The sequence below is a fragment of the Gekko japonicus genome, unplaced genomic scaffold, assembly GCF_001447785.1.
Source record: "Gekko japonicus isolate JY-2015 unplaced genomic scaffold, Gekko_japonicus_V1.1 scaffold1019, whole genome shotgun sequence".
Taxonomy (NCBI): domain Eukaryota; kingdom Metazoa; phylum Chordata; class Lepidosauria; order Squamata; family Gekkonidae; genus Gekko; species Gekko japonicus.
In genome coordinates this window covers 370,640-384,250 of record NW_015164702.1, presented here as the reverse complement: position 1 = coordinate 384,250, position 13,611 = coordinate 370,640, and the positions used below count along the sequence as shown (strand labels likewise).

General features: G+C 45.4%; 1 protein-coding gene across 1 annotated transcript in view; it reads left to right on the top strand.

Annotated features, from left to right (window-relative positions):
* Positions 1–13,611, top strand: part of FLI1 (Fli-1 proto-oncogene, ETS transcription factor) — a 54,363-nt gene that overhangs the window by 31,132 nt on the left and 9,620 nt on the right. Inside the window, exons 5-7 of the mRNA XM_015409509.1 lie at positions 9,239–9,304; positions 11,862–11,924; positions 12,561–12,608. Coding sequence (XP_015264995.1) covers positions 9,239–9,304; positions 11,862–11,924; positions 12,561–12,608 — 177 coding nt within the window. The remainder of the gene's footprint in view (positions 1–9,238; positions 9,305–11,861; positions 11,925–12,560; positions 12,609–13,611) is intronic.

The window sequence follows — 13,611 nt, the reverse complement described above, 5'->3', positions numbered from 1 at the left end:
TTGTTTGGTTCTGTGAAACGTCTGCCTCTTGTGGCTCTCAGCATCAGAATAACCGATGGCTTTTCAAAAAGCGCCTTTTCTCTTCCTGCCAGGAGTTAGTTTCTAATGAGAAATGTCCTTAACAGCCGCTTCATTGTGTCTCCCTCGCCTCAGTTGCCAGGAGGAGGTGGATGGGGGATCAGGCCCATTGCCAGACATTTGCTGGTGGTGGTGAGATAGGATGGGGTCGGCCACTTGCGGGTGGAAGCACAATCCTAATGTGAATCACTGACACCTAATTTATGAAATCATTCAAATGTTTTTTTTGAAAAAAATATTTAATAAAATTTAAAATACAAAGTGTGAAATGACCACCAAGTGGGAACAGGTTTATTGCCTACTGACAAATCTGAGGAGAATATTGTTTTACTTTCCTACTTCTGTGAGGAAAAGGAGCGAGAGGGCTGGAATATCCGTGAAGAAGCCTGGCCCTGCAGGTTCCCCCATGACCACTGCATCCGTCATGATCCTTAGACTGTGTAATAAAATAATTTGTGAATAACCATGGAGAAAGTTGCTTCAGCCATTCTGGATTTCTTTGGCCTGGGGCACCTCATGGCGTGATCAGTGAGCATCAGGCTCTTTAACAGGGCTGACATCTGTGATCAATATGGCTGGGCACCTGCCAAGGCTCACTGTCCAGGAGAAGACCTGCCCTGGACTAAAGTCACTGGGTCAGTCTCCCATTGCCCTGTGGGAGAAGTGCCTGGTGGAATTATAGGAAGCAGGAAACAGAAAGAATTAGGTGTTCTGCTGATGCCTCCAGCACCCTGTCCAGTCGGGATTTCTGGGCAGTCTCCTATTTCCCAGCGGAAAGAGCACAGGAGGGACCCCAACAGAACTTCTCTCATCTCCCTTTTAGAACCCTGGCTTTAAAGTTGCCACCTACAACTTGTGAAATTCCATGAGATTTGGGGGATGGTGCCTGGGGCAGAATTTAGAGAAGGGAGGAAGGTCAGCATAGATGTGATATCACTCTAGGATTTCTGGTTCTCCTAGACTCTATGGTATATTATAGAATTTGCCCTCCAAAACTGCCTTTTGCTCCAATAGAACAGATCTCCAGATCATTTGGAATTCTGGGAGAACTTCAGGCCGACCTGGAGGCTGATAACCCTCCATGGCTTCTTGGAGAGTCCAGCATCCCACCCAGGTCGCCCCAGAAGACCCTCTGACATCACCAGAGACTTCTGGGGCAACTTCCAATTTCCTGATGGGAGGAACATGGGAAGGAGCCAGAGCATGTTCTCTCAGCTGCCTCCTTGTATCAAGGGAAAGTTAAAATCTACTCCTCCCAGACATCACAGAGGCCTCTGGGGCAGTTGTTAATTTCTTGATGGAATGAGCATGATGGGAGCAAAGTCCCACCGCTGCCACCAATAAGGCTACAAGGAGCTTAAGTTGCACTCCATTCCCTCTGCTGTAGCTGAGGGGAGGTGAGAAGTGAGGGATGACTGGCTGTCAAGATTACCATGACTGGAGGGGAGAGGAGAACCACTGGGTGGGGAAGAAGAGAGCAACAGTGGGGGGTGGCAGGGGAGAAAGGGGTCACAATTGTGGGGGAAGAGAGCTGCGATGGGGGGCAGACACCCTGCAGCCAGGGACAACCCCCCAAAACCCCTGATCTATTAGCTTCCATGGCGCTGTAAAAATTTGACACAGACTCTCTCAGAAAAGGTTCCAGACCCAATTGATACTTGACTGAGGGCAGCAGGCACATATTTGCGGCATTTACAGTGAAATTGCCTTATGGGAACCTGTAAAGATTGAAGGGAGGATGATGCCAGAGCTGGTAAGCCTATCTTTTATAGTAGTAATAAACATTTGTTTTGTTTGAAACATTTTAAAGCCGCTTTTCTGCCCAATTTAGGGTCCCCAAGGCTGCAAACAATAAAATCATTTAAATGAGGTGTGATCCATACACAGGGTTGCCAACTCCATGTTGGGGAAACTCCTGGAGATTTGGGGGGGGTGGACCTTGGGGCAGGCGGGTTTGGTGAGGGGACCCAGCAGGGTATGACGACTCAGAATCCACCCTCCAAGGCAGCCATTTTCTCCAGGGGAACTGACCTCTGTCCTCTGGAGATCAGTTTTAATGCCAGATGATCACCAGGTTGCACTTGGAGGTTGACGACAACCATACTTACATATAGGACCTTCAAGTACATGGCATTTTACAGAGTAGCCCACATAAGAAGTCCCCTGCCCCAGGGAACGTGCAATCTGACTTGAACAGCAGGGGAAGGTTACGTTTTTCAGAAAGGGAAACAGAGAGGAAAAGGGAACAGTGTGGGTAGTATGGGATGATTCATACTTTTAGCATTCCCTGCAGGAAACACCAGTTTAAATGTATCAGACACGCCCATCCCCATAAAGTATGAATGAGCCCTAAATGATTTACAAAGCTGGCAGCTAAGCTAGACATGCTGCTGGGAGATCTGTGAATGGAGCTCTCTGGTGCTTTGTTAATAGCACCAAATAGCAGTCAAGGGGGATGCTGATTCAGAATGGAGTGAAGGTATAGGGCAGGAGAAACAGTTTAACTTTCCCTCCCATGCAGTTTTGTTAGTTGAAACCATCACCACCTTGGGCTGCTGTTAGCCTGGGGTGGGGGGTAGGGTTACCAACCTTCAGGTGTGGGCCTGGAGATCTCCTGCTATTCCAACTGATCCCCAGGTGACAAAGATTAGTTCACTTGGAGAAAATGGCCACTTTGGAAGGTGGACTCTGTGGCATTATACCCCATTGAAGTCCCTCCCCTCCCCGAAGCCTGCCCTCCTCAGTCTCCCAAATCTCCAGGTATTTCCCAGCCCTGGAGCTGGCAACCCTACGAGTTACTCTCCCAGGCTTCACCTTCAAATCTCCAGTTATTTCCAAACCTGGAATTAGCAATCCTAGGTGGGGAAAGACAGGCAATGCTCTTTGTCTGTCTTTTTATTTCCCCCCTTCCTTCCAGGGCTAATCACCCTGCTCAGTTTCAATTTAAAAAGCCGTGGGGGGAAGGGGGGGGAGACTTGAGCCTTCTGCACCTATTTCCCCCTAAAAATGCAAGGAAGATCTGTTCACGGGTTTCCCAGTGTAATCTTTGGTCTGATCCTAAGAGATCTTTGGATGAGAAAGTCCATCAAGCTGTAAACTCTGTTAATACCCTTCTACCTGGACTGTAATAGTCTCTGCATTCATTCAGGGGACTTTCTGGATGTAAACCAGACAGCTGCAGAATGACATATCTTGAAAGCCCTGTATGATTTATCTTGAGTTTTAATTTTGTTTGGAACTGAAACCAAGCGTTCGTCAGAGGGGCCGTGGTTTCAGATGTGATCCCGCCGAAGCTGGGACTACAACACGTGACACCCAAGGGTGGATCTCTTCTTAATGACTTTCAGCATAAACTTCATCGCTCAGAGTAGTGGGGTTTTTGTGTCTGTGTGTGTTTAAAAAACCAGTCCAGGCAGCTTCTGACAACTCTGTTTAACTCAGCGGGCTGGCTGTAGTTCTACAAGAGCTCTTTGAGCCACTGAATATCAGGTCATGAGAATGGTATTGTTTTTGCGGAAAAAAAGAAAGTCAAAATCTCTGGATGGAGTCCCTGGCTCAAGCTCACGCATTGTGTCTCGAGCACATTTAGCAAAGGAATCTTGGATTGTCAGGGCTGCTGCAGTACACGCTGCACTCGTTTTTGGCAGGGAGATTGTGGGGGGGGGAGGATAACCCAGATCTTGTTGGCTCCTCTGAGCAACTATTGTGGGTGTTTTGGAAAGATGTGGAAATTTGCACCAGCGAAGCCTGGTTTCCAGATGTCCCTTGTTTCATACTCTTAATTCAGACTGCAGCATCTTAAGGCATGCCACCGCACAGCAATAATTCAGTTGATTAAACTGTCATATCTTCCCCACCCAAAGAACCTTCTGAATTGTAATGGGAGAGACCATAATTTAGTGGTAGAGTGCACACTTTGCATGCAGAATATTCTGGGTTCAATTAAAAGTCTTTATATAGATCTGTATAGCCTGTGTTTCTCCCCACTGGGGATCCAAAACAAATTAGAACCTAATTCTTCCTTCTACTGTTTTATCCTCACAACAACAACCCTGTGAGGCAGGTTAGGCTGAAAAGGAATAACTGGCTCCATGTCACCTAGTGAGCTTCCATAGCAAGTGGGGATTTGAACCTGGGTCGCTCCCTAACTGTAGTCTGACATTCTTATCACTTAGGCCCATGCTTAGGCTAGGATTGCCAACTCCGGGTTGAGAACCCTACTTAGACAGACTGAGTGGTAGGTCCCCCCCCCCTTTTCAGGGGCTTTTCCATGTTCTAGGCCCAATCTGCTAGCTTCCTATGGTATTTTTGCATGTGGCACTGGGGAGAAAGACACTGCTAGGTAGGGTGGCCCGGTTTGGAGACACGGGGGTGGCTGGTGGTTCATGCTCTTGGCTCAGATCTTTTGTAATGCTTTAAAAATATTTATTTGTTCATGTGCTGTGTGTTTACCCTCCCCCTTCTATCATGGTACTCAGAGCAGCCTAAAAAGACTAAAGACACAATAAAAAGCAGTAACAACAACAACAACAACAAAAAGCAACAACACAATAAAAAGCAGTGCCATAAAACAGAGACTAAAGACACAATGAAAAGCAGTAACAACAACAACAATAAAAAGCAACAACACAATAAAAAGCAGTGCCATAAAATGAAATAAAATAAATTTAAAAAATTTAAAACCTTAAAATAACAACCATCAACAAAGCAGTCAGTAAAATCTAAGCAGTTTTTTTTAAAAAAAATCATGGAAACTGGGCTAATAATAAAAATTAAACAGATCAAGACTTGGATCTAGCAATAAAAATCATCAGAATGTTGGGGTTCAGCTGCCATCAAAGCCAGTCCAGGATATAGTTATCACTGGAAGACCAAAACCAAGGAGGCTTCTTGGGCCAGGGAATTCCAAAGGCTGGAGGCGACTGCCTAAAAAGCCCTTTCCTTTATACTCACCAAACGTCACCACAGTTAAAGAAAACACATAAAGCATTTTTTCCTTTGCTGCTTTGACAGTTCATTCATATGGAATATAATCTAACACCTGGGCTGCATTTCTATTTTTGTATCTTCAAGAAGAAGCTTTCCAGAGTCCACAAACATATCACTGTTGGTATCATCTGCAAATATATCTTGTCTCATTGCAACAGGAACTGGATGCTCGTTTTTCCTAAAAGGCCAAATAGTAGAGAAGTGCGAAGATACTTGAAGGAAATGAGCTCATGTTTTCTCTCTTCTCTCTCTTCCCTTGACCTTTTTTCTTCGTTGTATTTTTAAAAAAATTTCCATGCCAACATCTCTATCTTTATTTTAAAAACACCCCAGCAGACTTTTCCAGCATCAGCTGGACTATAGAGATGCACGTGGGATTCCCCATGGCAGGAGTTCGCTCTTCCTTCACAACTCTTCACCATTCCCAAACAGAATAGGATCTTCTGTCCTGAATTCATTTGAGGATTAAAGCCACTCCTCCAAAACAAGATTTTTAGAGGATTAGCTTTAAATGATCTTGTGTTGCTGTCTTTAGGGACATCTCTGTTTATAGGGTTGCCAACTCTGGACTGTAAAATTCCTGGGGATTTGGGGGTGGAGCCTGGAGAGAGGGTGGGGTTTGGAGGGAAGGTTCTGAGCTGCGTATAATGTTCTAGTTCTTTGGGACTGACTGGGTAACAGGTGCACAGGGAAGGACTGGGGAACAGGCATCGGGCAAGTTGGGGCTGTAAAGGGCAAGGCTGTGTTCAGGGTCTCTGGCCGATGAGAAGGGGGGGCTCCTTGCAATTCAGCAGAAGGACCTCTAGGCCCTTTAATCCGTGACAGTGCCATGAAGTCCACCCTCCAAAGCAGGCATTTTCTCCAGGGGAACTGATCTCTGTAGTCTGGAGATGTTATAATTCCAGGAGATCACCAGGCCCTACCTGGAGGTTGGCAACCTTATGTTCGTAAGCTGATTGTGTTGTTGTTTACTAAAAAAAAACCTTGATCCTTCTTGAGTCAGGCAATGGCTCTTCTTGTCATTCCTTCCAGTCTTAGATGTTATGCCTGTGCACCGTGTAAGATTATTGGTTTCAGATGAAGTTGATTGAAAGCTGTTGTTGTTGATAAATGCTTTCTTGTTCACATATCAAAAGAATGCCCCCCCAATCACATTTTTATCCTGACTTACCTTCATGGTGTGCGTGGCAGCTTAAATGGATCTCTCGTTCTTCATTCTGCCCGTACAACAACCCTGTGAGTTAGGTTAGGCTGAGAGGGTGACCAGCTGAGAGAGTCACCCACAGAGCTTCATAACACAGGGATCAAACCTTTTCTTCCATTCATAAACTGCAAAATGCACACTCATGTATTATTGGTTTGCCTCCAGGCCCTTCAAGGAAGGACGAAGGTGTTAACCCTTCAACGACCATTCATTACTGCTGTCCAGATAAGCTCTCCTGCTTTGATATTAGCGTTTTAAAGGAGAAAGGCTTGTTTTCTTAAAGGACACCGCTTCTCTGTTCCCTGCACAGCCCTGAGGCAAACTGGGGCAATATAAGCATGTAGCTTGCATTTTATGGATGAATCTATGTGCTCCTTCTGTGAGAGATTTGAACCCGGGTCTCCTAGGCCCAAGCTTGACACTGTAACCTCTCCACCCCATGCTCAGAGGAGAGATAAGCAAATTGATCCTGGGAATCATACTGAAAGAGATCACATGACATCAGGTCCGCACAACTAGCCCTGTCCACAAGTTGCAGTGAACGCACATACAATATGTGTACAGTGCATTCTTGGTTGTTCTTTTTATATGTGTTGAATAATCCTCATGGTACAATCACTGCATACACAGCTGGATGTGGGGTGCAAACCCCACATTTATTCAGGTACTGGTCCCTGGTTTTATTTGTAAAGTGAATCCCCATTGGCTCTTTCGTGCAAACAGATGAACACACATATGGGCAGAATGTACATGCATTCACTGTAACATGTAAACAGGGTGGATGTTTCCAGATCTTGGTGTTGAGGTTCATCCAATCCATTGTACAGACTAAATACACAATTAGCAACATTCATCTAATTTGGCCAGAAAATTTGGGTCGCTTCTGTTCCATTCATGTCAATTACATTACTTGCATGCAAGAATACTAATGTGGGTCATGAATCATGGGTCTGTTTTCAACATGGACTTCAGTGTTTAACCACATGGCTTGCTCTTGATTAGAAGGACCCAGTCTTGCATGCTAATTTGACATCCATGTCTATTTTTCCAGTACTTTTATGCAAGTTTTAAAAAACAAAATGATGAGATTTGTGCATTTCCCCCTTGAACCCGTTTCCTGAGACTAGCCTGCCCTGGGATCTGCATGTGAACCTGCTTTTTACCCTCATCCGGTTGAGTGTCCCACATGAAAGTTGTAGCTTTGCCTCTCACCTTGGTCTCAGAAAGTCAACTTTCAAAGACACGGTTGCAATATAAATTAAGTCCTTATCCCGCCCTGTGGGAGAAAACAAGGCAACCGTGCGTGACTTTGGTCTCACTTTGAATATTTTAAGCCAGATGGATGTATCTATGCTATCGAAGTGGGTTGCAGGTCTCTTAGGATGAGCTGGGTCTCCTGTACATGCATGGAATTGTAATTTTGCAGGAAATGAAGGGCCCCTCTAGTCCGAAGACTGATATCACATATCAACAGATGCTTGTCCAATCTTCTCTTTAAAACCTTTTTTAAAAAGGAGATTGTGTGACTTAACTGCAACCTGCTGCAGATGAGGACAAGCAGTAAAATACAGAGAGAGAGAAAAAAATAGGTGAGAAAGAGACAGAGAAAAAGATAACTGAAACAATATTTAACGGGGGAAAGTTACCATGTTATTCTGTTGCAGTCTTGCAATATCTTAAAAGAGGAAAAGTTTTTTTTCTTTTCCTACCCAAAACATTTGTGAATTAGATTCCGCTTTGTTGGATGCGGGAGATGGGTCCCCACTTGAGAGACTATCCATCTGACTGACGGTCCAGCTAACTATCAGGCATGGCATCATCATACCCTATAGTGGGTCAGCTGCCAAGGCCCAGCGTGCCCCCCCCCACATACCAGGTGATGGAAAGGCTTTAGAGCAGAAGACGGATGCGTAGGCGGGAGGGTGGGAAGGGAGGAATGAGGTCAGCCTGGTGGTGGGCAGACGTGGGCAATGGCCTAGGCCTCCCCAAAAAACATTGAACTGGTCTTGTTGTCTGTCTGTCTATCTGTCTGTCTGTCTGTCAGAGATTTGGGGACCAGATAAACTATGAAATGCAGGAAGGACAAGGTGAGAGGCAATTCTGTAAAATTCAGATGTCATCAAGAAAAATTTGCAATAGCAGTAACTACTGATAGTACAGTTTCCCTAGTATTGCTAAAGTGATTAGCACCTGCAGTGGCTAAGGAATACTAGCGTTGCCAGCTCCAGGTGGGGAAATTCCTGGAGATTTGGGGAGGGTGGAGTTTAGGGGGAGGCGGGGGCTCAGCAGCGGTGTGATACCATACAATCCGTACTCCAAGGCAGCCATTTTCACCAGGAGAACTGATCTCTGTAGCCTGGAGATCAGCTGTCAAAGTGGGCCTCACCTGGAGGCTGGTAACTCTATGACCTTTTTTCAGTTCATCAAGCTTCTGAATGAATCCTCATGGAGCATTTTCCACAACGGAGCCTTCCTTTGCAGTTCTTTAGTGACGAATAGTAACTTTCTTGGTTTCTGAATGCTGCAGGTGGGTTATATTATGAAGCTTTAGCAAAGGCATAAGGATGTTTTAATATGTTTTAACAAATGACCTGCATGCTGTCTTGGAACATGTGGCCCCTCCAGTATGGTTCCTGTTGAAAATCTGCAAAGGATCCTGTGTGTATGTTAGTGCTTAAAGTCGGCATTCTCCCAGTTCATAACTCTATGAAAGCCTTGGTGTTGTGAGCCACTTGGGTTGCTTCCCCTCAGTCCTCTGACTTTTAAGGTATATGAACACTCCCAAGCTGTGGCTGATGTCGTCTACCTCCTACACTAGACAAGAAATGTGTGCTGCAGTTGTATTGCATGAAAACATAAAAGGGCATTTTTGCAGCTGAGCGTGCAGCTGATCCAGTGTCTTGCTTTTCTGCTTCCCACGTTCAATGACATGACCTGCCCTTCTCTCTTATTGCTTCCTTTTACTAGATCCCTCTTACGATGCTGTCAGGAGATCAGGATGGGGCAATAACATGAATTCCAGCCACAACAAAAGTGAGTCGACGAGATACCTCTTTTGCCTAGATTGGCTGGCAATTAAGTTTTAATGGGAGCCATGTTTTTTTGAGAAGGCAAAGGGACAATGTGAGCTCCACCCTCTGAGTAATTCTCACATTAGCTGAGATGTGGGCAAAGGGCTCTTTAACCCACCCACTCCCACCATGAACAGCAGTAGAGGCTTTGGCAGGCATCTTCCTTGGAGTACTTCAGCTGTTCACTAGTGCTTGTATCTGGGCTTACTCCTGGCAGCAATCAGCTGGAGTGCACAAGGGAAAGAACTCTGACAGAGCCATTGTTTGTACTAGGGAGGAGAGGGTTAAGGAGCCCTTTGACTGTATTTCAGTATGGGGGAAAATAGCATGGTGATGCAATAGAATCTGTGTATTACACTGAAGGCTGGCTGGAAGTTAGATTTCCCCCCACACACCCAGCCTTGAAGTTAGATTTGCTCCCCCACAGTGTTCCCATTGCATACCCCAAGCTTAGAACTCGTGCCTAGCACAGTTTGTACTTCCAGAAGAGGGAAGAAGGCTGTGGCTCAGGGACAGAATATCTGCTTGGGATGCAGGAAGTCCCAGGTTCAATCCTCGGCATCTCTCATTAAAAGGACAAGGTAGTAGGTCCTGACCTGGATAGCCCATGGAAGCCTGATCCCATCAGATCTCAGAAACTAAGCAGGGCCAACCTTGGCTAGCACTTGGATGGTAGACCTCCAAGGAATACGAAGGTCAGGAGTCCAGAGGCAGGCTATCAAGCCACTTCCCTGAATGTCCTCCGTGCCCCAGTAGGAGTCCCCAGAGGTTACCGTGACTTCCAGGCATGGGCACACAAACACACAAATGCTAAAAGACCACCCCAAAAGGACCAGATAGTAGGTACTGTGAAAGACCTCTGCATGAGACCATGGAGAACCACTGCCAGTACTGACTTCGATGAACTGATAATGTGATTCGGTATCAGGCAGGTTCATGTGTTCACAAAGAACTGCATTGGCAGACTTTGCTTTAAAAGGGGGGTCTCCACCAGGCACTGTGCAACCCCTAAACCAAGGGTGGCCAAACTTGCGCAATGTAAGAGCCACATAGAATAACCGTCAGATGTTTGAGAGCCGCAAAACATGAACAAATAGTAGACACACGTTTTTATTAATATATGCAAATTTGCTTTTTATTAACATTAAGCGTGACTGCCAAAAATAAAAACCAAAGGGGTCAAAACAAACATTGATAATGATATTTGTCTAAGAGGGAGAGAAAAGGAGAGAGGTAGAAAGAAAGAATGGAAGAGGTGGAAAGAAAGGGAGAAACAAAGAAAGCAAATAGATGGGAGCAGGGCTTTTTTTGTAGAAAAAGCCCAGCAGGAACTCATTAGCATAATAGGCCATACCCAACAGCAGGAACCATTAGCATATTAGGTCACGCCCCTGACAGCACAGCTCATTTGCGTATTAGGCCACACCCCCATGTTACCAGAAGTGTGGTCATCCAGCCACAGCCACCTTTTGCTTCTTATTTTCTTTACCATGTTTGTTGTCAAAACCCAGGGCTTTTTGCATGTTAGGCCACACACCCCTAATTGTAGCTAAATCGAATGAGTTTCTGCTGTTGGGTGTGGCCTATTATGCTACTGAGTTCCTGCTGGGCGTGGCCAACTTGGGAGCCAGCCGGAACTCCGTTCCTGTGTGTTCCTGCCCAAAAATAGCCCTGGATGGGAGGGAAGATGGGAGGGAAGGAGGGAGAAAAAGTATGCCTCCCCTTCGCTTCCCCAGCTGCCCTGCCGGGAACCCCACAATATGTGTGAAAGAGCCGCATGTGGCTCCTGAGCCACAGTTTGGCCACCCCTGCCCTAAACAGACTATCTGTGACTAGCAGGACCATCTGAGGATTTAGGAGAGGATTTCTGCCAGCTCTGGCAGATGCTAGGGAGGAAAGAGGAGCAGCTAGGCCTGTTTTAAGAACAGCAGCCTGGAAGAGAAGTCCCATCACCCCAGTGATAGTTGGTATATGTCTCTGAGACCATCTATAGCAGCAGGGCTGTCTGAGCTGGGAATGGAGTAAGGACGCCCACCAGCAATGCTCCCCGAGGCCTTCCAGCAGTGCTGCAAAGATTAAGATTTTTTAAAATATATTTTCTTGCTTTTAACTTTTTATAGCATTGTGAGCCCCCCCCCCCCAAGATAATATTGCCGGAAAGCCCGTGGCTAACAGCTCTCAATAAAGAAATATGAATTGTTCCAGTTAAATCCCCATTCTGAGCATGTGTTTTTATCCTTTCTTCCTCTTGTGCATACAGCTAACTTAGAACATTTCCCTTTTCTCCAGAACAAAGTCTGAGTCCAGTGGCACCTTTAAGACCAACAAAGTTTGATTCTGGGTATGGGCTTTCGTGTCCATGTACCTGTATCTGAAGACATGTGCATGCACATGAAAGTTATTGCCCAGAATAAAACTTTGTTGGTCTTAAAAGTGCCACTGGACTCAAACTTTGTTCTGTTGCTTCAGACCGACACGGCTACCCACCTGAATCCATCCCTTTTCTCTGTTATTCTTAGGTCCACCGTTAGGAGGGACACAAAATGTGAGCAAAAATCCAGAGCAGCAGCGGCCTCAGCCAGGTAAGAATACTGAATGGTCCGGCGGATAAGGCAGTGACTGAACTGGAAATGGAATGAAACCAGTGGGTGTGCCTGGTTCCCATTGTGGGATACATGGTGGCAACTAGCCAAGTAGGAACCGTCAGACTCAGCCCCAGTTGATCTGCCAGAGAAGGTGGTAGGGAGCTAGGACCCAGGGGAGTCTGAGCTGCCTCTTGACAGTGAGACTGCGGTATTGAATATAATGGTGTCTGCAGAGCTGATCTAGTGGGTTGGTAACCAGCTAGTGACTTTGTGGACCCCGGCTGCTAGTTCTGAAGCTGAAGCAACTCCTGCTTCCTCTGTCTGAGGTGTTAGGCCTGGGAAGGATAAGTAACCTTCATGCTCTGCACTCACTGGACTTATGAATCAAGGGTGTCTTAATTTCTGAATCATGATTTTAAGGAATTTGGATACTTTAAGAAGTATTAGTCTGTATATTGTAGCCTGTTCTTCAGACTAGCATTAGACTGAAACCTCTCAAATGGTTGGTGTAGGTGGCAGGAAGAACATCCCATTGGGGATTAAAAATGAAATTACATTTGCATTATCCTGTCTCTTGTGCCACAAGGCTTAATAATGTCTCATTTTAATTTTCTTTTGGCCCTTCTTACATAGATCCTTACCAGATTTTAGGACCAACCAGCAGTCGTTTAGCTAATCCAGGTGAGTTGATCTGTGGGGTAACTTTGTCTTTGGGATGAGTGAATGTTCCCTATTTAGTTTTTTAATTATTGGTTTGTATCTTTGTCAACAATTTTTGTTCTCTCTTTAATGCATATGATATGCATGATGTTGATTTATTAATATACAACCAGCATTAAAGGTAAAGGTAAAGGTTCCCTTGCTCGAAAGCCAGTCGAATCCGACTCTAGGGTTGCGGTTCTCATCTCCGTTTCAAAGCCGAAGAGCCAGCGCTGTACGAAGACGTTTCCGTGGTCATGTGGCCGGCATGACTAAACACCAAGGCGCACGGAACGCTGTTACCTTCCCACCGAAGTGGTACCTATTTATCTACTTGCAATTTCTTGCTTTCGAACTGCTAGGTTGGCAGGAGCATTGCCAGCATTATAAATATTAAAATAATGGGGCAGGAATTGGCTGCAGGGAAAATCAAAATATGGAAATAAAGATTTACAATTTCAAATTGCACAATGGAGAAATGAAACCAAAATGGGCATTTTCAAGTTTAAACGATGAGAAATTAGAAATCATGCATACCCTTATCTTCTGTGTCTTAGGGCTCAAACAGATGTAATGAAGATGATGCAACTTTGTCTGCCTATAAAATGCAAATTGCAGGCTTCTGAAGCCTCAATTTGCCTTGTAATCACATGGGTGTTGGATCCCCAAGCATCGAGAATAATCCACGTTTTAAGAAAAGCAAAATTTATTTCAAAGCGTTGACGACATACTCAAACACGTTCTTTGTTAGAACTGGGGATACACAGTTAGATCAAGCATAATAAAGGAACTTCAAAGAGATACAGGTCCAATGAATAACTTTCCCGCTGGCGGGCTAATGGAACGGTTGCGCGCCCAGTCCATGGGAACCAGGCAGGATATTAGACATAACACAGGTGCAGTAGTCATGGGAAAAGCAATAGCCAAGCATTACAGCATCTTCTCCCCCACACAACCTCCAGCAGTTATCTTTTGCATTCCAACG